The sequence below is a fragment of the Mugil cephalus genome, chromosome 7 (assembly GCF_022458985.1).
Source record: "Mugil cephalus isolate CIBA_MC_2020 chromosome 7, CIBA_Mcephalus_1.1, whole genome shotgun sequence".
Taxonomy (NCBI): domain Eukaryota; kingdom Metazoa; phylum Chordata; class Actinopteri; order Mugiliformes; family Mugilidae; genus Mugil; species Mugil cephalus.
In genome coordinates, this window is record NC_061776.1 from 19,572,924 (window position 1) to 19,599,111 (window position 26,188).

At 40.7% G+C, this 26,188-nt stretch overlaps 3 protein-coding genes across 3 annotated transcripts; 2 read left to right on the top strand and 1 right to left on the bottom strand.

Annotated features, from left to right (window-relative positions):
• Positions 1-4,253: 4,253 nt before the first annotated feature.
• Positions 4,254-8,848, top strand: LOC125010543 (E3 ubiquitin-protein ligase MARCHF2-like). The gene is made up of 5 exons (XM_047589249.1): positions 4,254-4,565; positions 5,485-5,777; positions 5,878-6,073; positions 6,474-6,683; positions 7,495-8,848. Exons 2-5 carry the CDS (start codon positions 5,593-5,595, stop codon positions 7,648-7,650), a joined length of 747 nt encoding a protein of 248 aa, XP_047445205.1. The 5' UTR covers positions 4,254-4,565; positions 5,485-5,592; the 3' UTR covers positions 7,651-8,848.
• A 755-nt stretch (positions 8,849-9,603) lies between these two features.
• On the bottom strand, positions 9,604-14,748 carry LOC125010544 (ras-related protein Rab-11B-like). Its single transcript, XM_047589250.1, has 5 exons — positions 14,530-14,748; positions 12,649-12,844; positions 11,927-12,120; positions 10,695-10,775; positions 9,604-10,279 (listed from the first exon to the last, which is right to left on the bottom strand). Exons 1-5 carry the CDS (start codon positions 14,567-14,569, stop codon positions 10,134-10,136), a joined length of 657 nt encoding a protein of 218 aa, XP_047445206.1. The 5' UTR covers positions 14,570-14,748; the 3' UTR covers positions 9,604-10,133.
• A 1,315-nt stretch (positions 14,749-16,063) lies between these two features.
• LOC125011379 (mitochondrial import inner membrane translocase subunit TIM44-like) lies at positions 16,064-23,258 on the top strand. Its single transcript, XM_047590572.1, has 13 exons — positions 16,064-16,105; positions 16,954-17,058; positions 17,266-17,430; positions 17,566-17,646; positions 17,797-17,946; positions 18,186-18,319; positions 18,440-18,525; positions 18,776-18,868; positions 19,087-19,211; positions 19,610-19,660; positions 20,040-20,129; positions 20,346-20,456; positions 20,776-23,258. Exons 1-13 carry the CDS (start codon positions 16,076-16,078, stop codon positions 20,893-20,895), a joined length of 1,341 nt encoding a protein of 446 aa, XP_047446528.1. The 5' UTR covers positions 16,064-16,075; the 3' UTR covers positions 20,896-23,258.
• The last annotated feature ends 2,930 nt before the right edge of the window (positions 23,259-26,188 follow it).

Genomic DNA, 26,188 nt, shown 5'->3' on the forward strand with positions numbered 1-26,188 from the left:
GCGTTCATCCTACATGTAGGTTGATACCCTTTTAACATGTTTTAGTGTATTCGTATAATGCACGGTTTTGGATATTCCTTTTCTTTGAGCTTCGACCTTCACTGTACAAAATAATGTGGCGTGTGCGTCGAATTTTACACCATAAAACTGCTGTCAAATTCATTCGCTGAAAATTGTGAAACATTTCTCTTATAAGGTGTTTACCCGCAAGCATGATTTGTGACATTATTACAAGCCCACCATTCTCCCATCTCATACGAGTGTGGGATCTCAAAGCCTGCCTTACACGACGATTGAAAATATGTTTTTGTTACATAACAGAAACATACAGGGTACCGCTTGTATCCTGTAGTTAAAACTCTTAAAATGCAAATGCAAAACTATTTGTAGGTTCAATGAAAGGGCAGTCACTGAAGGACATTGATGTTTTTCTCAACAGGTATCGAAATCAAATAAGGTTCAGCATACCCAGCGTCTTAGACACAAATCTAGTTTGAAGTCAGCTTTTAGCATGTTGTCCCGTTTAAGGCGTTGAAATTGGTAAAAACTTGCAAATGAAAGGATTTACAAAAATTACAAATATAAATTCACTTGGTAACTGCCTAGTCCATCTACAGTATACTGTGACAAAATGATGTTTTGTGGCTTGTTTCAGTAACATTGTATATGCTGCTGGATTCTTTTCCCCATCCAGACAATCCTAACTATGCCTGGATTCTTTTTTTTTGTTCTCAGACCTGGTCAGATGATTGCACTCATAAGAGCCCATTTGTGATTCAATAAAGGAGCTGAACGAATCCACACCGCTTCTTAATTGGGTGCACACTATGAGAAGTTGGAGTCATGTGCGTGGTTTCACTGTTCACATTTGCAGCATTAAAACCAACAATGTTATGTCCTACATTAGCAAGGTCATATGCATCTCATGACACAGAGGTCTTCGATGGATAGTGATGGGTTGATTCGGCGTCAGGTGAAAGTGGGTGTGTGCCTCTTACCCTTAAGCAGTATAAAGGGTGCCCTCAGATTTAGATTTTTAAACAAAATATGAATGTAACAAGCTGTTTGTAATTACCATGTCAGCTATTCTGCTTGCACAAATTATTTTTCTTTTCACAGTCATTGCTCTCGATTCAGTTAGTCATCACATATTATATGAAACCAATACAAACGAAAAACACTTGCTCGTGCAGATCCATTCATCAGCACCTTCATGTAATTCATAGAGCTTAGTTTTGATCGGTAAAATCTGCATTACTTACAGTACCTTCACTATTGTATGTAACAAATGTTTAAAGATGCTCATGTTTTTCTTTTTGCTGCAGGTCTCTTTGTATCTTTAAATTCATATGGCCAGCACAGGGCAAAAGTCCAAAACATCCAAAACACTCGTATGAACAAACACAGGGAACTGCACTGGAAAATGTCATGAAATCCCAGTGTGTCACTGAACTCTACTGAAGTGTATAAGAAATAAGAGATGGCACAAGTCAATACCATTATCAGCACTCATGCAAATGGACCCAAACTGATGGACATAAACCTTAGGAAATAATTGAATTAGCTGTTAGTTATTTATAGAAATCCCAAGGTCTGTCTGCACTGCTGAAAGTCACAGAACATCCAGATCAATGTCTCATACTTAAACACTGCAGGGTGGCGAATGGTTGGCAGATATTTCACCAAATACTCAAACTACATGAAGTGCAGTTATTCAGATAAGCCTTTTGTGCTATAAAGGCAGCACAGTCAAGTGTCCTCATAAGATCAAGAGCGCAACGGGTTAATGAGAGTAACCGAATTACTGCTTACTACTCATGTGAACTCCTGCAGTTCAAACGGTCACGAGATGCAAGTGCTGCAACTTAATTACTCTGTTATTGAAAGCGAAAGGCTGTTAATAAGTTATGCAATCTGTCCGTCTCTGTCACTCTCTTCTCATTTCTCCCTGTGATGCTGATGATAAATATATAGACTGTGTAGCATGTGTGCCAAAGGCCCTCTTCAAAACTTAATTACCTATATGTCTAGTCTCTAAGAGTTACGGTATGTCCTTCTTACTAAGACATTCAACAAGCACCTTTTTGTGTTTGACCTGGCAGATGAAGAGAAGGAAAAGCATTGTGGCGTGCACAAACTAAATGCCTGCAGCAGTTGATGCACACTCACGATGAGGTGAAACACGAGTGTTACTATTGTGACAAGGACATTTTCACTGCTCTGTCGTCCAAAAAGGTTCAACATTGTCTCAGAAAAAATGTTTTCTTTGTGACTGCAGAAAAGGATCATGAGTCTGTAGCAATTCCAAAAACTGAAAAACTCACCCATCTGAATTGTACTGTTACACATAACACATACAATTTCAAATCATGGCTACCCTCTATGAACTGCCCCAATATCCAGACTACGTCGTTTAAATGAGTTGTGAGTGCATCTCTGTGTTGGGCCATGTTAAAGTCCACTAACGCATGTCTCATGATATCCCACACATGCAGAGAGGTAGCATCTCATGATTTGCACTGGACTTTGGCCAAACGGATGGGTGGGAGGACTAATGAGAGACATGCTCAGAGTGACTGGCAATCCCTGCTCTCTGAAATGTGCAGAAATCACACTCAGTGCGAGTGGACCCTTTCTTTATCAGTGTTTGAGTTCAAAGGGAATGAAAAGGATGAGACAGGGGGGCGCAGGGTTAGGCAGGGTCATATGACAGAAATAGATACTGTTTGTCTAAAGGTTAAAAATTACACACAGATGTTATTTTTTGAGATTACACCAAAGACAATTTTAGGAATTTATGAGGGCCTACATTTTGATAGCAGTATCATGGTCATTGTCATTTTGTGCATCTAGCATCTAATCATTGTCATTTTGTACATCTAGTAACAAAATGCCTACTTTTGGTCCGAGAGTGATTGAAAGGGCCCAGAGAAATGGAGCGAGACCTGCCTGACGGTTGCTTTAGCTGCTCCTGATCTAGGTCGAGTGGACTTTTCAAAATGTTTGCTTTACCTGCCTCTCAATGTCACTGAGTTGACTTTTGGGTCGTTGATGCTAAAAAGGGAAACGTTAAAAACAATTATTGACCCAGCTCATCAAAACAAGCTTCCAGTTCGATCGGGTACACAGAGCAAAAGTCTGGTTTAACTGATGTATCGAATTTAAATGTAAATCGAATAACAGTACACAACTTGACTACTAAGTGTGATTGAGTAGGATTGTAACATGAAATTTAAGTATTTTAAAAAAATTAAACAAGTAAATAAAGTTGGCCTAAAAATATTTCTGAACCTTTTCCTCAGTACTGTATGAGTCTGAGTCTGAGTAAATGTTAAGCTGTTTATTTTTTTAATTAGTATAGCAGTAAATGCACCAGTGTTTCATTTACAACTTTCAACTGCTGTTCTTTGCACAGATGTGTTGACAGCAAATGTAGCCTACTTACTTGTACCACACACTTCATACTAGTATTAAACATTTGGACGGTTATCGTACGTTTTCACTGTACACATGCACTGTAGATACTGTAGATAAATAGAAGTCATTTTGAACGCCTTTGGACTTGTCTGGACCATCGACTGTAGGTCTGGACCTCACCTTTGTATCAAGAGCAACTATCAAGTGGACCAGGAAACACTGTGAGGGTTGAAACAAAATGCTACCACCTAGCGGTTTTATTTGTAGTATAACTTCCTGCTGAGGTTTCACTAACCCGAGAGATAACGGTCTCTAACTCGCTAAAAAATTTACGCGTGAAGAAGAAACTGGGACATTTAAATTAATATACACGCAAGAGCCAAGAGCTCATATTTGTTTGTTATTGAGTCGCTTTATGACCTCCTCGTAAATTACTGTTGCAAACGGGCTGAGGCATTGTTTGTATCACCAAAACGTTTGGAGTTATTCTAATTTTACATAAAAATGTTTACGTGCCAATCTATCAAACATGGTTTAAAGTTACTTTACGCTTTTGAAATGAGTTATGTTCATATTTTGCCAAGTGAGAAGAGTAATTATTTACACCAACGTCATCATCCTTTTTACAGGCCTCCCGTGTTTACTGACGTCCGTAAAATAACACGTTCACAAAAATCTCAACGAATACATTCTATGTTAACAACTATCTACATTTACTAATCTTCTAATCAAGAGAATAAGTGGGTGTAGAAGACGAGTTAATCGATTACCGCGTGTAAAATGTTTATGATCATAATATTACTACTAATAACCATGAAGGCAGCATCGTGTCACGTGACCAGTGCACAGCTGAGGGAAGGCTTGCCCGTTGCTAGCCAATTAGCCGCGTTAGCTGCGCCTGGCAGTCTTGACAGAAATAGCTCTTTCTCTTCGCCCTTTCTGACACAAACGCCCGCGGGAGATACGCTGCCAGTCATGGAGAGGATACAGCGCATATGGTCGTCTTTCGTATCCCCCCGTATCGTCATCTTTTGTTTAGATGTCAATGTCATAGTTTGTAGCTAGGACTGTCCAGTTAGCACAGCTAGCTTGTGTCTGTCCAGCGCAGGGCCGAGGCCGAGGCGAGAAAAGAAAAGGGAGGCCGTTGGGTGAGTAAATTTACGCGAACGTACATTTCGTTTCTAATACTTTCGGCATTGACATTATATATCGTCTTGTTGATCGTCCTAGTTATGTGCCTACTGTTCTTGTATTCAGACATATTTAGCCCTAATCGGCCGTTACACATCAACGCTTCTGTGCCAATCATGTACACATCGCCATAAATGTTAACGCCAGGGGTTCATTTTTACCCCATGGTCGAATAAGAAGAGTAGCCAACGTCAATCTATGCTGTCCGTGCAGTCGGTGTGATCTCTTTATGTAAAGAGGTGATACCTTGTTTACTGACGTTACGCTGTAATGCAGTGACATTGGCTTGCATGGTTTATTTTGCTTTGAATGCACCAGTACGTTTGCACACTGTTGTATTTGAATGCGTCCTATTTGAGGTAATAGTGAAAGCCTGCGCTGCGGACAGCACACGTATTTGGGGAATAATGTTGCAGGGACAGGTAGGTGCACACTCCCCCAGTGTCACCAATGTCTACCTGAAAATCAAACATTTTCTCTGCAGTGTGGTGCATTCCTGCTTTTAGTGGAGCCGGACACGTCTCCCTTAATCATTAAGATTTTGTTACACAGAGTAAAAATACATTCTACTCTTGGCTCCAGTTAAAAAGTTCTAGATGGAGTCTTTAAGCATTTTCAGTTTTTTTTTTTTTCAGAAAATTGTGAATTTTAAATTTGGACTAGTGATTAAGAATGTTGTGATTTTTATTGCTGTGCAGCAGAATTGTGCATTATCTCCAGCTTTTTGCAGCTTAATAGGCTGTCATCCTCTGTTTTATCAACATGGCATCACTGAGATGCATAATCTTGCATCTTGAGGCTTGCATGACTGCTTGCTTGTTGTACTTATGAAGTTGAAGTCACACATGCTTTGTGTCTTGTTTGTTTACTTTACAGCATCCACCAAGCAATCGCTCTGTAGGTGGACGGAGGAGGAGAGAGGACGAGAGTAGGACCTCAAGTTTTGGATCGCATCCTCTTTTCGCTGTTACCCTCAGATGAGCCATGTCGTCGCCCGGGTGCTGCCACCTACCTGGCTCTCTTTGTGATTATTCTGGGAACGCTGAATCTGATGCCTCCAAGGATTCAGAGGAGTCTGACTCCACTACGCAGGCCCAGTACATTGCCAAGGTTACGGCTAAAGATGGCCGCCCACTCTCCACCGTTGTCAAAGCGGTTAGCTTGCAGAGGTAAAAGAACGAGAAATGCACACGGGGCCACCGCTGAATATGCTGTAACCAAAATGAATTTGACTGATCATCTCCATCGCTGTTCTGTCTTTCTGCACAGTGATGTGGGCATGTGTCGGATCTGTCATGAGGGAGCTGGGGGGGAGACTCTGCTCTCGCCCTGCGACTGCACTGGTACACTTGGCAAAGTGCACAAGAGCTGCTTGGAGAAGTGGCTGTCCTCCTCCAACACCAGCTACTGTGAACTTTGCCACACAGAGTTCACTATTGAACGGCGACCACAACCACTCACACAGGTCAGAGAGGTTTTTAGGAGCGTTAATACACTTCCTGTTTTTCTTGATATTATGTTAAGAGATAGAAATGAGCAACATAAATTTGCTTAAAGTGAGGAAGATAATTGATTCTCCAGCCTTGTGCTGATATTATCAGTGCAACAGTCTGTTAAATCAATTGTAAGCTGTGCAGAGTGTGCACCTATAAGTAGCATCTTCAGCATATTAGTTGCTCATATTATTATATTGACGAGTCTGACCTTGCGTGAAGAGCTCTCACCCTTGAGACTATTTTTACAGCAGAATTATCAATAAGTTAATGCAGGTAGCTCGCACCTTCAAGTCTGCAGAGTTTGCTCTAATAGTCATCATTAAACTGAGACACAACCATCAATAAGATTTCTTTATTTTGCTCTTTCAGTGGCTGAAGGACCCAGGCCCTCGCAGTGAGAAGCGCACGCTGCTGTGCGACATGGCCTGCTTCCTTCTCATCACGCCCCTGGCAGCTATCTCTGGGTGGCTGTGTCTGAGGGGAGCCCAGGACCACTTGCAGCTGAAGAGCAGACTCGAGGCTGTTGGCCTCATTGCCCTCACCATCGCCCTCTTCACTATCTACATCCTCTGGACACTGGTAAACTGCATTTCCAAGTTATTGCTTTGTAACTGTGCGGAACAAACCCTAGTGACCCTAGAGATTCTGTTTCTCCCTTTTGGCTTTTTCCCACAATGAGGTCAGAGGTGCACTAATGGATACAGAAGCTGATTTGCAGCTGTAAGGACTCTGCAGCCATTGTTGACATTTCTTAAGCAAGCACTTGACCCCCAAATCACTCACTGGGTGCTGCACAGGTGCTAGCCAGCAGAGTAATGAGCACACTACTCACTACTTTTTAATATGAATGTGTAAAAATTAGAGTAAAAACAACCAGACTCACAAATTTATTTTCTTCACTTTATTATTGTAGAAATAATGATACTGTTTTTTTTTCTGGCTATGACCTTGAGTAACATTGTTAAAGTCAAGCAGTGAGAGACGTGATGACATGTGCAGCTTGTCAGTCTCTGGCACAGAGCAATCATTTGTTCAAATGTTGGATAGAAACCACATGCCTGCACATACATGCATAGCTGACTTTGCTTTGCACATTTCCTTTACTAGACTTATTTATCTGGGTCATATTCTTCCAAATAGGCCATGCTGCGAGTCAAAAAGCTTGTTTGGAAACATAATCCTTTAATCTTCAGGAAAAAGTGTCATTAAAAATGACAAAGAGTCACAGGGTTTGAGGACCTGCCATGCAGCCCTTGCTGATAATTCCTGCGCTACATCCGTACAACTGTGTCTCAGATGTCTTTGTGTCAGTTTCATTAACGTCTGTCTTTTGCTCCCTCGCCACCTCCGTCTCCCCCCCCCCCCCCACTTTGATTTCATTCAATCTCAGGTGTCCTTTCGGTATCACTGTCAGTTGTACTCAGAGTGGAGGAGGACCAATCAGAAAGTGCGCCTGCTCATGCCCGACATGAAGGGAGCGCACACCACCCAACGCTCTGTGCCGACCAAGTCGACCAAGAAAATGACTGATGAGACGATCGTATGAGTGCAGAGCTTTGGCAAGAGGAATATTTAAAGTGAAGCGCTCTCTAAAAACAAAATTAATCATATTAATGAACTTTTGCACTTCGTATGGACCATTCTGAGAGGAGAGAGAGCTACTTTCTTTTCTTTCTTTCTTTTTTTTTTTTTGTTGAAGCACTTGATGTAAATTCTTCGGTATTGGCCAACCATAAGAAGTGGTTACGGGAAGAACTCATTCCGGAGTCATTGTTGATGAACGTTGTCACGGGACAGCCAGTGCTGGGATGTGAACGACAGAACACATGGACAATGGACTGACCAGCCTGACTCAACGTCAGTGACACAAACTTATGAAATACTAAGACACAAGCTAATGTAGCAGGATATAACTGATTGAGCATGCTACTACAGTATAATAGGAAACATACTCACTACCTATAATTCCCCCGTCATCCTTCACAATGTATTTAACTGTGTTTGAACAATGGGTTGACAACAGCCCTGCGGAGGGTAATAATCTAAAAACACGATTGACAAAGTCTTTCTGTGGATACTTTTTTTTTTTTTTTTTTTTCTTCTCCTTCGATAAGTAGAGGGTGACCGTTGCTCATACCAGTGTCCTTGTCTATAATCTGAACCCTTTTTAATCCTGGTAAAGCTTTGTCATTGCTGTCTGAAGAGTGAAAATCAAATCACTTCTCTGTTTGGGCAGCAGCTGAGGAACCATGTATTTATCACAGTTGTCCCGTATACTAAAATCATCACTGGCCCAGACAACACTAACCGTTAAACGGGCGTGCAGTAATGTACATGGGTAAAGTATTGAAGGTGGTCAAAAGTGTTTACATTCTATAATTGGACGATGTTTCTTCTGTTGTCATAACAGTGCATTAGCAAACAGCCCTGCTCCACTTGTAAATGCACCATTCATCGACTGAGCTGCCTAGCAATGACCAGTAGTAATGTCTTACATCACAAGAGATGCAATTTTAAAAAGAGGAGATACAGTGTTCGGAGATTACAGACTTATGACCTATGTGAAAATACGGATATGTGACAGCAGGCTGGTGCTTGGTGAAGTATAAAGAAAACTGTGTTTTGAGGTGTCAATTGATGTATGCAGCACATGCTAAACAAAGTATTTTGTGTTATGGTAGTCTTCCTGCTGCATCTCCTGGAAAGTTGGGTTATTGTGCAATAAAATATGAGGGACTCCTGGACTCCTAATGTGAAATGTGATTTGCTTGGTGAAGCTCCTAATGATCATTATGTAGGCGGTGGAAACCTCTCTAATGATCACTCGCTGTGAGACTCATACACTGAGATCTTATGATCCTCTTTTGTGAATGCCATGCTTTTCCTTTTTTTTTTTTGCTCTAAGAACTTAGGAGGATCAGAGTACACTATGAATATGACCAGTGATAGACGGTTACTACACTCTTACTGAGGTGATTTTAGATGTAGATGTAGCCTGAGTATGTACATAATACACTAACTTATAAATCTACTCCACTACCATTCAGGACAAAAGTACACTACACTTATTTTGCATAAGTAACTTCTAGTTACCTTCCACACATAAATGATTTGCAATGAAGTATTGTCTAGTTGGGCTATTTGTCACATTTCAGTGTATTGTTAGTGGTTCCACCACTTAACCTTCCACATTGTTTAATTTAAATAGCTGTATGGGGACAGAAAGATACATTTACTCTCTGTTTACAAAGGAAAATGCCAAAGATTCTATCGAGTGTCCACATAAGGAACATAAATGTTGTTCTTTCGTAAGCCATTCATTTTGTTATCCTGTGACCTTTTGGACGGGCTCAACACTTAGGCCGGGAGCCACTGCACTAAAAAAAAAATTGACAGCATGCTAAGAAGCACAACCTTTACCTGAAGTCCCAGCAACAAACTACTGATACAGGATGTCCTTTAGTGTGTGATGCTAAAAAAAAAAAAGGACGATGCAAAATAATACTGTAAAATTTAATTTCATGGCATTAATATAATGTATGTGAGCAGACAAGCTATCAAAACGAAACAATATATTTTACACAAAATGAAATAAGCGTCAGCAGCGTCACAACCACTTTTGAGATGATGACTGAACGGGGAGGAGAGAAGCCCAAAAACAGGACTGCTGGTACGACTGAAACAGGCGGGATTAGAAACCCAGGTCTCCAGTGTGTGGTAACGGCTGTCTACCGGGGAAAGGTCTAGGCTTACAAGGTCTGAGGCAAGGCTGTTCTGCTACACTATCATGGTTAACTGTGGTAGCTGCTCACGTGGTACCATCCGTCCTGTTTTTGCACTAAACTGTAGCAGACTGTACCTGGGTCGGATTACAATTTGAAATCAATTCTTTCTCTTCTTTGATCGTTCGTGGATTATAATGGAACTGACTCCACTGATCTAAAACACTGCACTCTGGGCACATGGAAGCATATCAACACTGATTTCAACTAATAATTGACCCAGGGGAGGAGAGACAGCTTCCAGGAGTTACAGGTTCTGACAGCATTGCAGCTTGCTCCCCCTCTGGCCGTCCGTGGTCGGTGGCACGCTGATGTCCACCACGTTGTTTCCCGGGGACTCGTCGTGGGCGGACCGCTCGGCAATCTGTTTCTGCGATACGATGCGGTATATTTCTGTTTGTGAAAAGTGAAAGGAAAACAGATCAGCTATTTTTACTGAAAGAGTTCTTGCTTGTTCTTGCTTCTGCCTTAAAAGATGACCTTTCCAACCAAGTGAGATGGCTAAAACTGAAAAATCATCCCACTCACTTGGCACGTTGCTACACTGGAATAGCAGTTAAGAAGAAAAACGCCCACAAAGACTGAAAACCAGAGGTGAAAATAGGGCTACGACATTACACGGGTTGATACTTCTGTAAAAAATTAACACTGTTGTAAACTAAACAGAACTTCCCATAGTAAGAGGAAGCTACACAAAGGTTACTAGTGCAGCTGCTCATAGCTGTCCTCCGTTGATGTCAGTAATTTTAAAACAGACTTTTAATTTATGCCCTCAGGTCTGACATAGCGCCTCTGCTCACAAGTTTACCTGTTAGAATATTCTTGAAGGCTTCTTCAACATTTGTCGAGTCCAAGGCCGAAGTTTCTATGAATGACAGATTGTTCTTCTCTGTGGAGTAAGAAAGAAAGGTATAAATTCGTCAGTGATAAAAGCGCACCGTTTATTATTACAGTCTCTTACTAAAATAACTCTGTTCTGCAGTCACTTTGGTTTTGTGTGATACAAGTTGACATTTGTATCAAGGTGCAAATGCAGTCCTCGCAACTACTGACTCCTTTAAGATAGCGAAATTCCAGTTTCTGTCTTTCCAAGTGCACCATGTGTGCATTAAAGGCCATTTTTCATTCATTTTTTTTCATTCAAACCTGTGCAAAATGGCAGTCTCAAGGGTTTTTCTCTTTCATAAATATCTGACACAATCTATTTCCAAATGAGGTAATACTCTGGTGAGTGAGGCTGTGCCCCACTTACGCAAGTATTGCAAATTTTACTGTGTATACTGTCATTAGTGTCTGTGGTGACGTTCCATAACACAATGCAGTGATGGGTCCCTGTTAATATTTTGTCTATGAACAGATACCTGGTATGATATACTGTCTCGAAAGTTGGATGGAATGGATACAAATGAAAACCAAACATGACCCTGCTGCTGCAGCTTCGCATTGAAAGCATTTAACTGGCAAAACACAAGTTGACTTGGATTATTAAAGAGTCACAACAAATGAAAGTCAGTAAATTGAGCCTTTAACAGTCATCATTGGCATTTTTTGGGTTAGGGTTAGAAGTGTTGCAGGGAGTAATAGAGCGAGACAGAAGTCACAGTGATCTATTATATGAAGAGCTGCAGGCGACAGGCTTCTCATTCCCTCGTCTGTGTGTTCACACGCCCATGTTGTGCAGCATGAAATCAGATCAGTTGGTCACAGAATGATGTAAAAAAAAAAGAAAAAGAAAGGCCAATAATTTTTTGATCTTCACATAACAAAAGTAGTTTGCTATAATAAAATGAAAATACATTTGCTGTTAGCTATCATCCTCCAACTAAAGCCCAATCTACCATGACTGAAATGTTTGGGAAGGGTAATCAGTTTATCCATAAAGGATGTGTCCATGATATAATGTATTAAAATGTTATAAAACAGTAAACACACTAGAGAAATGCCTGTACGTAACTTTATACAAAAGCTCTAAACTCAGGCCCCAAAAGGAGTCCAAAATTTAAACTTCTGTTTAAATGTGCTTTTTGTAAATTCCCGTACCTGCAAAGGCCCGGGCTTCGTCTGTAGGCACGGCCCTGAGGTGGCGCAGGTCGCTCTTGTTGCCAACCAGCATGATGACGATGTTGTTGTCGGCATGATCCCTTAGCTCCTTCAGCCAGCGCTCCACATTCTCATAGGTCAGGTGTTTGGCTATGTCGTATACTAGCAGCGCCCCCACAGCTCCTCTGTAGTACCTGGAGAGCAAAGACACATTTCACCAGTGAAATCTCAGATCTATTCCGTCTTAGTAGAAGTGGAAGGACTGTCAGCAAGTCCTCATTTTCTTCTCGCTTACTCTGACTTGAACATCATTAAGTTAAATTTGAAGAGGTGTTTTAAATGGTCGTAAAAAAAAAGGAAAATGTATAAATTCCTCCAGCTAATGAAGATGGCCAAAAGCGACAAAATGTCCCTTGTAGGGAAGATGCCTTCACAAGTACCTTCATTTTTAGACTTGCAGAACCGACAAGCACAATTACACGTGCAGTTTATCAAATTCTCTTATGTTTTTATGGCATTAAGCGGGACCATTTCCTTGCTCGAGAAGATCTGACTGTTAAGCGAGCAGTGTTTGCATCCACTTCTTTAAACTCGACTACGTGTCTCGCTCTGGTCTGGAGGATAGAGTGTCAGTTGTGACTGCGCCGCTGAAGCACTTCCCCACACTGAGGGGGTGTTGGGTAACATGCAGAAGTATCTGCACAACACAAGGACAGACTCACGCTGAGGTGATGGCTCTGTAGCGCTCCTGTCCCGCTGTATCCCAGATCTGAGCCTTTATCGTCTTGCCGTCCACCTGAATGCTGCGCGTGGCAAACTCCACCCCGATGGTGCTCTTGCTCTCGAGGTTGAACTCATTTCGCGTGAACCGAGAGAGCAGGTTGCTCTTCCCTACGCCCGAGTCCCCAATTAACACAACTGCAAAGACAAATAGGAGGCGGTGAGGCAATGGTTTGTCGTGTTATGTGTAATGGAAGAAGTGGGAGTGCAAAAGTAGGAGTGCAAACCTTAAGTCAACAGAACCTTATGATGTAACTCTAAGGTGTTTGAAATACCTCAAGCCAAAGTACTATTATGCAGTCAATGAAATGTCATTTTTTCCATTATGAGTAGAGTCTGAGGAGCATTTGGTAACAGTTTGTAAAGTGGGAGTGAGTCAAAAAGCAACTATACATACCCTATCCTACATAACAAGTAATAAAGACAGTAATAAAAGCACTATATGCTTATGAGAGACGTTTAGTTGGGAGTAATGAGTAGTAATGAGTTTCGGTTTTTATATCACACTTGTAACAGATTGTATACACTGGATCACTCACAGATCAAGAGATTAGTCATGGTTAGACACTTATAAATGAACAGCTGGAATTTTCCTGATGGCACTCAGATAGTGAAGCTTTAATCTTATCTTAATGTGTTCAGTCCTCATTTAGAACTCAACACTCAACAGGTAGGAACAGGAATGTCACACGTGCATAGAAATAAATGCAGATGCCATAAGCACAAAGTCACTGGGCTTCAATGGATTATTAACAGGCCCTGTTGTTCGTGTTTTGTTTGAAGCTGTGGTGAATCAGTCAGTGAAGGAAAGTGATTGATTAGGCTCAGACTGAGTCAGGACTGGACCGAGGGAGCCGCCGTGCCGTGAACAGCAGCAGAGGTGGAGTCTTTTTGTTTTCCTTCTTCCCTCGACAAAAGGAAACAGGGCCGAACTTTGTCCCCGTCGACATCACGCCGGCCCGGGCTGCAGGAAGCTGATAACAGGCTTCATCAAAACCTGAATCGACAGTTTCAGGCCGCCTTGCCCTTCCTGTTTCAGGCCGGGCACACAGACGATGGCTCGGGGCAGAGAGAGACAAGAGAGAGATGGAGGGAGGGAGAGAGAGAGCCCTCGCCTCCGGCAGATGCCCTATTCATCCCACAGAGGATACTTTGTTACATCTAAATGGCCTTTTGGCTTCTACAGGCCCGGGATGTTAATGTGCCACAGGAGCTGATATCAGGATCAAAGGGAGGCTTTCTGGATCCAAGTAAAGATAAACATGGACCTGAGTCTGGTACTGCTCCAGACTTCAGTGACAATCTCCCAGGCCCATTGATTGTCACAATAAACATGAAGTTACGAGCTGCTGCATTTGCAGTGTCAGTAGTAACTGGCCGGGTAGCCTACCTCTTCATCTTATTGATCAGCACAGATAGAGGCTTAGAGGCCTTTAATCAGAAAGAGGAGAAAACATCAACTGTTATTCAGTGAATGAGGAAACTGTTCACCCTGCTCTATGATTAAACTTTAAAAAATAATCACAATAAAAAGGCTTAGCCCTGTCAGGGTGTTACATCCTTTACCAACAAATATAGCTGCAGGCGTTGCAATGTTACAATGACAGCATTATGTTGTAATAACAGCAACCGACTATCATCCGGGCAGTTTCTCATAAAAAAAAAAGAAAAAAATGTCTCCTTTGAAAAGCCACACAACTGCTCAGCGAAAATGGCACAACAATAGATTTACAGGCATGAATAAAGCATAGCTTTGTCGGTGTGAGCCTATGTAAAGGGGAATGCAGTCATCTTTTTTTTTTTTTTTTTTTTTTTTTTGTTACCTTTGAACAAGAAATCGTATTCATCGTCTCGGTTCCCCATTCTAGACGAGGCCGCTCCAACGCTTGTCTCCGGAAGAGGATGCGTGGAAATTCAGGGTATAAATTTTCGCTATTTGCCAGAAGAAATATGGTAAAGATTTGAGCTCAGACTCTGCGCCAGTGTTAGCTGTCAAGGCGAGCTGGCCGCAGAAAGGGAGAGCTCCGAAACTCTGCAGAGGGAGGGGAGGAGTCCCTGCGGTTCACATATCTGCCTGACGGGGGCGCCCTCTACTGACATGCCAGCAGATACCTACCATTCACAGTCACATACACACGGCCTGAATGAAAACAAGCTCAGGAAGCCTTAGACTAGGGTCACATCTTTTGATGACTGACAGGGTATGTGTGTTATTATTAGAACATTCACAGCAAAAATACAACTTCAGCTTTATCAGGTAGCAATGAACCCAAGGCCATATTATATTAATAAATATTGCAGAGCAGTTTGGGTGGAGATATGTCGTTCTTTAGTAGAAACCAATTCATGATGTCATTTAATTCTTGTATGTTTTTTCTGTTACACATTATGTCAATTAGGTTAACTTAGCTGTCCTTTGTTTTCGTTTATTGTTTTCTCCTTCTGTATTGTGGTTTGTTTGATGAGTTTGCTTTTATTAACCTGTCACATCTATTTTTACCTTTATTATCTGGATTATACGTAGTTTTATGTGAGTGGAAATGAAAAAAAAAATATTCAAAATAAATTATGATAAAGAAACATTATAATTAATAAAGGATACATCATAAAACAATAATAAAGATAGAGCCACTGAAATATTCTGACAATGAAGCAAATTCTTTATAATTCATTAGCAAATGTGTGTAATTACACAAAAGAAGACGGAGTGGATATTTCCCATAAGAAAATATGTCAGAACTTGTTTATATGATACATAAAAAGTCACATAAAGTGTATTGGTTTATGTTTAATTTTTTAAAACGTTCTAATGAGCCTGACCTTCGTAAAAATATTTCATAAATATGACACAGATGATAAAAATACTCCAATAAATGCTCCATGAACAGGAAGTAACCACAAACCCAAAGCACATATTAGCTCTGTCAGACTGATTGTGTTTTCAGTCAAAACCTGAAATGTGTGCTTTTGAATAATAATAATAATAATAATAATAATAATAATAATAATAATAATAATAATAATAACAATGAGTAAGTCAAAAGACTCCATATTCTTAATTGATAATTATTGTGGCACACTGGAACACTCATCAGTCATAGCTGCATTCAAATTAAATCAATTTCGATATATAAAATATATATATATATTAAAATAATTCTATTGTGTCAATGAAAAACTATTATTAATATTATTCAAGTTTCCAAGTGCTCTATTTTCTCTTTAAGCAAACCAGTGGGTCGTTATAAAAGCAGGTCTGTAGGTTTGGGGCGGGTCCTCCGCCCCGCCTCTTAATGACCGTCTCTTCTCCTATTGGTCGAGCCTCTGCGGTGAGGATGCACGTGCTTCTCGGCGCATTTGAAGACCAAGATGGCAGCCTCCGTGTGTCGGTGCTACGAGGTTAGACAACCATTCATGTCCTTCATTACAGCTCTCTATTCTCCGCCAGTTAATTTGGTGAAGGGAACTAGTCCTCTTAGCCATGTGATTAGTCTACTCTGTTCCAGTTATGATTTTAGGGTGTTTTTAGGATGTTTTTATGCAGATACAGCACGAGATGTCTGTTATAAAAGGCCGTGTTGCATCACACGTACACCAGATGTTCTCTGCATTTTAGTGTCATTGTCAAATGCTAAAATCAACTCCTAGTTTTACCTAGTCTGTGGAGTACATTGTCAGCGACTATGTATTATAAAATATCAACGTTTTAACGACAAGTGTGACCATTTGATTGCATTTAATCATGTTGTGTGACCTGACAGCTGTCATTTCAGTACAAATACTCTAATTACATACTAGAACAGCAGTTGGGAAGGATGGTGCCTCTACAGTACTGTTAGAGGATACACTATATGAAACAGACCAAGAGCTGAAACCAGATAATAGAGGTGAAATAGTAGAGATGTGCAGACAAATAAGCAGCACAAACACTTGTAACTAATATCTAAAACTATGAGGTATAGAATTGTCAAAACGTTTGCAATTGCAATACATCTTTAAATTGAACTCATCAGTTGGTTTCCACACTTCAAATGTATTACCTATTTAGATAAAGATATGTGACAATGTTTTGTCGCATTTTAAGCACAATCTTGGTCCTATGAGCCTAAAGTGAAGAACCAATGCAGATCTCTGGGTCTCTTCCAGGATAAAAAAAAAAAGAGAGAGAGAGAGAGATGTCTCATGGAGGAATGCTGTTTATCTCTCCAGTGCTGAAACATCAGTCTAACACTGTCTCTCTTTTGCAGCTAATTGGCCGAAATGCCTTCGCCCTCTGGTCCCGGCCTCTGGTCTCCTCTGTATGGAGAGCAGATGCTTACAGATTACACAGGAGTCCAGCTGCAGCTGTGCAGGTACACACTCCCATTCACCTTCAGGTGACTGATGATTATGATGAAAAATGATCAGCTGTTTGTGTAACTTTAAAGATCTTACATGACTTAAGTTGGAGGTTGGTTTTACTTGTTTGATTGTATTTCTCAATTGTTTGTCTTTAACGTAGTTTTCGCCAATGCATCTGTCTGCCCAATCAAGCTCCTACTCTCTGTGTCTCTCTTCAGGTGCGATATGCTTCAGGGCGGAAAGGATTTCTGGGAGAGTTTGTTGATAACCTTCGTCAGGAGCTGAATAAGAATCAGGAGATGAAGGAAAACATAAAGAAGTTCAGAGAGGAGGCCAAGAGGCTTGAGGAGTCCGATGCCCTCCAGCAGGCCCGCAAGAAATATGTAAGGACACATTATGGGATTACTAGACTCAGTTATTATGTTACATTATTATATCATTATTTTAGTTCACTGTTCTTGGAGTTTGAATCATTATGAGTTTGAATGGTGGAGATGTTTTTTTTTTTCCGTCGTTAGAAATCTATAGAGGCTGAAACAGTGAAGACCTCAGAGGTGTTAAAGAAGACTTTGGGCTCCCTATCAGAGACCGTGAAGGAGGTAAGTGTGCAGGAAAACAGACGCTGAACAACCTTGTATGGTTTCTCTTAATACATAATGTATAAAAGCGCACTTGATCGATGTTGCAGTGTTGTCAAAAATATCAGTGTTTAGTTGTGAAAACTAAAGACAAAAGTATTTTCACTAAAGGGCCTTGAGGGCGTGACTCGCACTGACATCGGGAAGAAGATCAAGGAAGGAGTGGAAGAGGCGACCAGGACGGCCATGCACTCTGCCGAGTCCGTCTCCAAAGGAGGAGAAAAACTGGGCAAGACCAATGCGTTCAAGGTCATCTCACAGGTCAGAGGAAATACTTTCATTCAACAGCTTCTCTGGAAGAGCATCTTATAAAGTGACCTTCATCTTTACATTGTAGTTGGCGTTGGTGTAAAATTGTAGCACTGTAGTATTTTTTGTTAAAAAGTGTTAGCTAATATATATTTGAACTGATTTGGAGTTTTAAAACATGCCATTGTCCTGTCCACTTTGATCTTAAACTTAACTACGTCTCTATTAAAGTATCGCTGTCCACTCTGCAGGGTGTGGAAACTATGAAGAAAGAGATCGATGTTGGTGACGCTGGGCCTTACCGGGCTCCTTCTCAGCTGAGGAAGAGGAGTGACTTCTCATCTAAAGGAGCAGAGAGCGACACCAGAGTGTTTGAGGCTAATGAGTGAGTAAACTCTGCTGGCACTCTCACCACATCTGTCTTAAAAGATTATCTTCTATCTTATCTTCTTCTTTGTACACCTCTTAAATGATGTGTGGTGTTCTTGCTTTTTTTGTGACACAGAGAGGATATGGGTGTTGTTCTCCACAAGGATTCAAAGTGGTACCAGCAGTGGAAGGACTTCAAGGACAATAACATTGTCTTCAACAGTAAGTAAATCCTCTGGCTTCGTTAGCTGAGACACTGTGGTGTCGAAAGTACACAATAAACCACCCACAGTATGTGTAGTTGCCCTTAAAGGCAGTAGGTGGCAGCAGATCGCTTACAGTTGTCTGCTTAAAAAAAGTATTCAGTGATTCAGTGTGTAATTGTTGGATTTATTCGCTAATTTCTACTATAAGTAGAAATACTATATTCAAATAATGTATCCTCAAGCATTTTCCCTTTCATTTCTGGCAGGATTCTTTGAGATGAAGATGAAGTATGACGAAAGTGACAATTCCCTCATCAGAGCATCCAGACTTGTGACTGACAGAGTCACTGACTTTCTAGGTAAAGCTCCACCATAGCCAACTTTTGATTAAGCAGCTATTTGTGACCGCCACCTCCTTCTATGTGATTATCATGTCCGAAGTGCTGGAAGGAAAGAAGGAAAACTTGGAATCATGTTTCCTTATATGGAATATGTTAAAACATAACATATTCCACCCCTCATACTGTGTGGCATCTCTTTGTTGCTGCTGCTGATGTTGTTTATTGTTTGTTTCCAGGTGGTCTTTTCTCTAAAACCGAAATGTCAGAAGTCCTGACAGAGATTGTGAAGGCAGACCCCAACTTTGACAAAGACTCTTTTCTTAAACAGTGCGAGAAAGATATCATTCCTAACATACTGGAGGTAAACGACTGTTTCCTCTTTCACGCTCTTCTCTCTGCTCAATACCTGAGCAATCATTTACAGAGGAGGCTAATAACAGAGTTACCGATGAAGGCCTCACCTCATTAACCACTGAGCTCCAGCATAGATCATATTCAGTAAATTAAGTTTTGACTTGTCCAGTTAGAGTTGACCAGGTTAAGCTCTCACATGAAATGTAAAGGACATCCAGGAGCTAAACCGCGGATGTCCCAATCACATGATATTTAATAGACAAAAATCTGTTGTGATTTGGACTACTCAAAAAGCTGGCATTGACTTATTATTGTGTAAGTCTAAACTTATGGAATGAGTTCTTATGAAATAGCTGTGTGATGTCGTGAACCACCACTGACTCTGGGTCTCCGTCCTTTCTGCAGGCTATGATCCGTGGAGAGCTGGATGTGTTGAAGGACTGGTGCTATGAAGCTGTAAGTTTCACAAAATCACCTCGACCTCATCACCTAGTCAGTTGTTGAGCCCTGGTCATACTCCAGGAATGATTTCTAAACATACTGCAATCAGGTGTTTTTGGCTGTAAAACACGTAAAAATGAAACAGTTGTCAGATCACAACATGTAAGTCACTCATGTGAATACAGAAACTGCACATTTGCCTTTTTATACTGTAGATTGTGTATTTGCGTTCCACATGATTTTAGGCACGTTACGTCAGTTTCCATGTCTTTCTGTCTAATTTGTTTTCATAACTTTTCAGAAATAGGAACCATCATAAAGAACTAATATGTTGATCAGTCGACTGACAGGTGAACAGTGTGTTAAGTGTAACTTTTCATACATCTGTCTTCAGACGTACAGTCAGCTGGCTCATCCTATCCAACAGGCCAGAGCTCTGGGACTTCTCTTCCAGTCTAAAATCCTGGACATTGATAACATAGATGTAAGTTTTTTCACTCCTTCACATTAACCATCATCCACCTGGTGTTACGCTGTATTACAACGGATTCCCAAAATAGCAACTCTTTTATCTTCTTTGTTTTTCTCTCTTTGTTCTTTACTTTTTCTTTACTTTTAAATCCTGTTGCTGCAGAATGTGACAAACAACTTATTTATTTTTTCTCATGTCATCTGCTTGGTTGTTGTCTCCCCCTGTTAGCTTGCCATGGGTAAGATGATGGACCAGGGTCCCGTGCTGATCATCACCTTCCAGGCTCAGGTCGTCATGGTGATCCGTGGCCCCAAAGGAGATATTGTCGAGGGAGACCCGGTCAGTCAACTCACGGCTGTATCACCAGAATAGTGAATCTAATAGATACAATCAGAGAAGTAAACTGAGTGAAATCAGCAGCAAGTCACGTTTGCACCAGTCTTTGTTTTTGACGTTGACAGGTTTGATTTTGACTTATCTAATCCACTAAGGTTTAAAATCTACTGACAATGTTAAACGTCTCTAAGATATTAACATATTTCATCCAGGTTGTTGGTTGCTTTAGTTCTGTAATATGAACTTAAGTCTAGAAGAGCCCTCCAGCCTCTCTATACTGTCTCTCCAGAACTGACCCTGTGCTCTTCTCTCCCTTCAACAGGAGAAGGTTATGAGGATGATGTATGTTTGGGCGTTGTGTCGTGACCAGGAAGAGCTGAACCCCAACGCAGCATGGAGACTCCTGGACATCTCTGCCTCCAGCACTGAGCAGGTCCTCTAAGAGGAGGAGGAGGAGGAGGAGGAGGAGGAACACAGGTGCAAAGGTTCACCTGGGACACAAAAACTGAATGCAGAAAATACCGAGATGTACCTGGAATACCTGCACATCGTATATATATTAACTTATGAGGGCAGAGTGAAACTCTGCTGCCATGCCAGAAACTATTTGCACATGCTCCCTTTTCCCATCGGAACCCAGAGGATTTATGTGCACGTGTACATATATGACCACCCTCCGGCAGAAAAGTATACATTCAGATATAACGTATTCACTTGAATCTTTGCTTCCAGTTACGTGTTTAGTCTCTCACACTAGTTGGCTCAGTGTTTGGGCTGATTGGTGTGGGAATATAATATCTAAACATTCACCTGGAACACGCCAGTAGGAGCCCGCATTTTCCATCCTGTGGTCCATCCATAAGTATTGTTTGTCAAAATGCTACAAAATCCCAATGGAAAAAAGTCAGATATCACCTGTGTGTTTCAGAGCCTTAACCAGGATTAATTCTTGCCCCCACCTTTGTCAAATGCTGGGAAGCCGAAAATGTAGACACTGGCGTGAAGCCGTGTACACAGTGGGAGCAGAAGTCTCTGTGCTAAAACAGGATGTATTCAGGTTCAGTATTAACAAAAGGTCACTTGTACTCAGAGACCAAAACACAATCATTATTAGTTGTTACAGGTGTTAAAAAAGAGAAAGAGAAAAAAAGACTTGATGATTAAAATTTTCCTTCAGGTCACATTAACATAAGCACTGTAAAAAATAGCCGTCTTTTTTCAATTAGACATGTGTCACACACCATTAACAGCGTACAACGAGCAGCAGCCAACGTACCTGAGGCAGTCAAAGCAGACTGGCTTTAAGGCATGCTTCATTTTAGGCCTTGATTTCTCCTCGATGAGACAACTACTTTCAAAATGACCCCAAGTTTAAACAGGAGCCGTGGAGACTTTTATCGGACAGAACTTATGATCAGATGAACTGAATTCTCTGACTTTAACATTCAGCTGTGGTGGTTTCTGTCTTGTTTGATGGTTTTTTACATCTCAAACCCATCAAAAGCTAAACAAATGAAAAATAAGGTGAAGATTTAAACGTCAAACATAGGATGTCAAGATTTGTTTGTTCAACTCCGTCCTGTCATATCTGCTGTTGTGAAAAGAGACGGTTTATGCTTATGTTTCTTCGCTGTGCATTTTGAAATAGAGCATGCGTTGCCTCACGTTGCAGTGTGTTCAGAATTAGGATCACATCTACATATTTATATAACTTCATACCTCGTGTCCAATGCAGAATATTACTTCTGAATAAGCCGACATGGGACCACATCCAACTATCCTTCATCAGAGCAGCTTCAGTGTTTGAGGATCATTTGCACAACTTTCATCTTTTTGTCTTATTGAACTGTTTGGTTTACGTTTGTGGTAACTTGTCAAGATGAAAACTTGAATGAGTGTTGCACCAATTGTATTGTTGTGCTGTTGTTATTATTGACATTCATACTGAGTGACGACGTGGACCTCTTCCCACATCAGTGAAGATTGAACACGTTATGACTGTACGATAATGCTGCTTCAGGTTTATTCAGCTGAGCTCTGGATGAATGTCTGGATGGCCACAAGTTCTCTGTGTATTCTCGTGCGTTAAGAAGAAACATTCTGCGGCTGTATTTGTGTCACTTCTAGGGGCAACAATGAAACGTACCAGGAGCAGCACAGTTTAAAGCTGACAGTGTCATTTTGTCCGTATAGATATTTATGGTTCCCAACAAATGTGTATGTACATTTTTTTTTTTTTTTTTTCCATTTTTAAATATCATTTGCCAAAAGCTCAAGTCTTTCTGTTTCATTGATCACTAAGCGTTTTGTCTGGCACCACCATCAGGAGAAGCTTTTCACTGCTTGTAAAGCCCAATGTGTGACACATGTCTCTGTTTATATGGTTTTGCAGATTTAGTCATGTTTCTTTAATATTTACTGTAGATGAAGTCATATATGTGCCAGCCATTAAGCTGTAAGAGCGGCATCAAGTTAAGCCATTATTATCAAATTTATAAATTAATCTTTGTAGTTATTTAGAATAAAGATAAATTCGAATACATTTCTAAGTTGTTTACACTAAATGAAAACAGATCCGGCTGTTAAACTGGGAAACGGTATCCGGTACACGGTTTAAGAAAAGGCTTGAAAAGTGACTCACTTGCTGCCACATTTCCCCATGATTATAAGAAACTGTCTATAGTGCATATACACGTCCGTACACTTTTTGTTTTTTGAGTTGACCAAAGAAAAATATATTCATGAGTTTTTATACTCCTGTCCAGTCATGCGGCGGCCTGCTGAATAAAGAGTGGTGTGTTATGATTTGCTTTGTCCAGTCTTGCTCTGAACACATCGTGTGTTTGTGCTCACAAAGGAAAATTAAGCTGTTCGCGGTGTGTGTGTGTGTGTGTGTGTGTGTGTGTGTGTGTGTGTGTGTGTGTGTGTGTGTGTGTGTGTGTGTGTGTGTGTGTCTTTTGTTTTCTCATTTTAAAACCTGACATGCTTGATAGATAGCCCATGGATCCGACCATTGACTGCGGTTGATAAACTTATGGATTAGGTAGTACAGGGATGATAGATCAGGCTTTAAATAACACATGCCTGTAGATTCACACACAGGTCCCATATATAGGGGACCTTATCCCACAGCTGTCTGTTATGATGAATAACTTCATACTAACTAACCTCTCTCAGTCCTCCAAAGCCTACAAGCTTTTCTAGGCTGCACTTGAAGAGTGGACGCCCGTAAACCTTAAGCTTCAAAAACTGAATCAATGACTGCCAGTTAATGGTAGCATCAAGTTTCTGCAGCGTACTTTCAGATGTTGGAAACCCTTTACATCACAGGACATAGTGAGAGCATCCATGTGTAAAAATACCCCTGAGCAACCAGTACACTCATTGTACATCAATGAATAGGACTGAATGCACAAAAAAATACAGCTGAAAGGATCTTGGAGGCAGTGAACATACTGTAAACAATGACTCTTACAGAGACACACTAGCATGTATTCACCAAGCTGTGCTTTAACCTACATACTAAAAAGGCTGCCAACGTCTACTACACCATTACATAAAATGTTATTCAGTATTTAAATGTCACTAGACTCATGCAGCTTGTTTATATATTTGCATTTGTGCTTATTCTAGTTAGAAGTAGTTTTATCTAATGATGTAATTTCCCCAACACTTTCAACGTTATTTAATCCCTTTAATGGAAACCTTTACATGTACTTATACTATATGATCTATTTCCTATCTGTGTAATATCAGCTTTAGTTTGATCCCCAGTTGAGATGAGGGTCTTCCCACCTCAAACCAGACTCATGGGTCTTTGTACCATATACCCACAATAAAAGCAACCACGGAAAATTTGGATTTCGTAACTTCTTACCAATTACGAGCACAGTGAGCGGCCTGCTTGAGCACTGCTTGATGTTATTAGATTATGAACCCCTTCAGGGCAGTGTTACTTGACTATTAATTAAACCTACAGGGGAGAGCCCATGTGGCCACCGGCAGGGGAGGACTGGATGTGTAATGACTACAATCTGTCCCGGTGTTTGTGGAGTTTTAATTGTGTCAATTAATTACTTCGCTCAGTGAGAATCTGGAGCTTATCTGGAGCTTATAGCCACAGCAGGTAGTGCCACCTCTTCTGCTCATGTAATTTCTTGCAGCTCAGCAAAACTTGGATTTTTAAATTGTAATCGGACCAATTTGTACAGTTTAATATTCTCAAAGAAAATCTACACCACATTAACAAAGAATGCATATTTTTATTTATTTAAAGTTAAAGGGATAAACTATCATTAGGATTTACCTGGATGTCCAAAAACATCATCATAATATTTGTATGGGAAAAGCATGTTTTCAACCCTAAATTAGGTGCATTAGTTGGACACAAACCTGTGAGGAAAGGGGCCTTTAAATTTATAAGGGTCTGTGGATGGGCCTGGTGGGTATTTTTTATGCTTAAATTGACTCGAATCACTAAAAGTATGTTCAGCACAGCAAACGTGATTGGTTGTCAAGGGGCTCACAAGTAATTATTTTGGTATGTACTCTATACTTTAAACCAGAACAAGAAATGTTGTTGCAATACAGTCCCCACAACATTATACAAAGACAGCACAAAGTTTCTTATGGGTCTGATTATATTTTATTTTATTTATTTGATGTTTTACGTCCAAACAGGTTGTTTGAATTTAAGTAGTTTTTGGTTTTATTAAAATGTATTTGCAAGATTGTCTCACATTTGTACTAATAAATCTAACAAAAAGAAAAGTAAATGAGAATATGCAGAGGAATGGATTTTATGTTGTTAGATTTTTTTTCTTACACCTTCTGTCATATCACTTTGTGAGTAAATCACAGTAAAACGGATAAACAGTCATTGGGTTTCTATCTGCTGTATATTTTCTGTCCATTCCACACACAGTCCTCTTACATAATGGAAAAGTCACGCATGTCTCACGGTGCTTTTCTCACACAAACAAAAAGATCATTTTATGTGTGTAGTCTATTCAGGGGCAGTCGTAAGTGGGCAGGGAGGGAGGGAGTCGGGGAAGTGGGGCGGAGGAGAAGTGAGGAGACCTTAAAGCCCCTGACCAAGCAGATCAGACGCTGCAGGATGAGTCCAGACCTGAAGCTCTGCATACGGGGTGAGGAAGCCCGGAGCTGTCCACGGTGCTGAACAGCTGCTGCAGCCGACACGACCATCATGACACTGGGATTCAGATTAAACGGCCACATCTGTCACAACTAAGTAAGTCTTAATATAATCTGGTCGCCCTCCAGTTTGTCATTGCAATGATAATGGTCGTTGTGTTTGTGAACTTTTATATGCAGAAGAGACCGTGGTTATTATGGCTGGTATGGAAGAATGTAACTTTGTGAATGTGTATGTGACTACTACTATCCCCTGTATCAAACTTACATTAACAGTGTTTTAAGAGGGGTGATCCAACCTGTTATAACCTGAGAGTAAGCTGAGTAGAGTGTAGCAAAAAGTAAAATCTTCCTTTCTCTCTTTTCTGTTAGAGCAGTATTTCTGTCACAGAAAGGTCAGAAATGATGTGAATAAGAGGAGTGTGGTGGTAACATGCGGTATATATATGTATATTGATATTGTGAGTGAAGAGCTATTTCTAGTTTCCTATTTGCCAGCCTGGAACCTTAACTTTTAGGTTTCACTTTAGTTGTAATTGCAGAAGTCCTTGACATAATCCACAGGTATGAATGTGAGGTAT

What these genes read in the sequence shown, in the direction of transcription:
- LOC125010543 (XM_047589249.1), top strand. Translation starts at nt 5,593, where the DNA reads ATGTCGTCGCCCGGGTGCTGCCACCTACCTGGCTCTCTTTGTGATTAT. An exon ending in AAAGCGGTTAGCTTGCAGAG is followed by an intron (nt 5,778 to 5,877) that starts GTAAAAGAACGA and finishes CTTTCTGCACAG; the next exon opens with TGATGTGGGCATGTGTCGGA. An exon ending in GACCACAACCACTCACACAG is followed by an intron (nt 6,074 to 6,473) that starts GTCAGAGAGGTT and finishes TTGCTCTTTCAG; the next exon opens with TGGCTGAAGGACCCAGGCCC.
- LOC125010544 (XM_047589250.1), bottom strand. Translation starts at nt 14,569, where the DNA reads ATGGGGAACCGAGACGATGAATACGATTTCTTGTTCAAAG. An exon ending in ATACGATTTCTTGTTCAAAG is followed by an intron (nt 12,845 to 14,529) that starts GTAACAAAAAAA and finishes TTGTCTTTGCAG; the next exon opens with TTGTGTTAATTGGGGACTCG. An exon ending in TACAGAGCCATCACCTCAGC is followed by an intron (nt 12,121 to 12,648) that starts GTGAGTCTGTCC and finishes TTTGCTCTCCAG; the next exon opens with GTACTACAGAGGAGCTGTGG.
- LOC125011379 (XM_047590572.1), top strand. Translation starts at nt 16,076, where the DNA reads ATGGCAGCCTCCGTGTGTCGGTGCTACGAG. An exon ending in AGCAGGCCCGCAAGAAATAT is followed by an intron (nt 17,431 to 17,565) that starts GTAAGGACACAT and finishes TTCCGTCGTTAG; the next exon opens with AAATCTATAGAGGCTGAAAC. An exon ending in TCATTCCTAACATACTGGAG is followed by an intron (nt 19,212 to 19,609) that starts GTAAACGACTGT and finishes TCCTTTCTGCAG; the next exon opens with GCTATGATCCGTGGAGAGCT.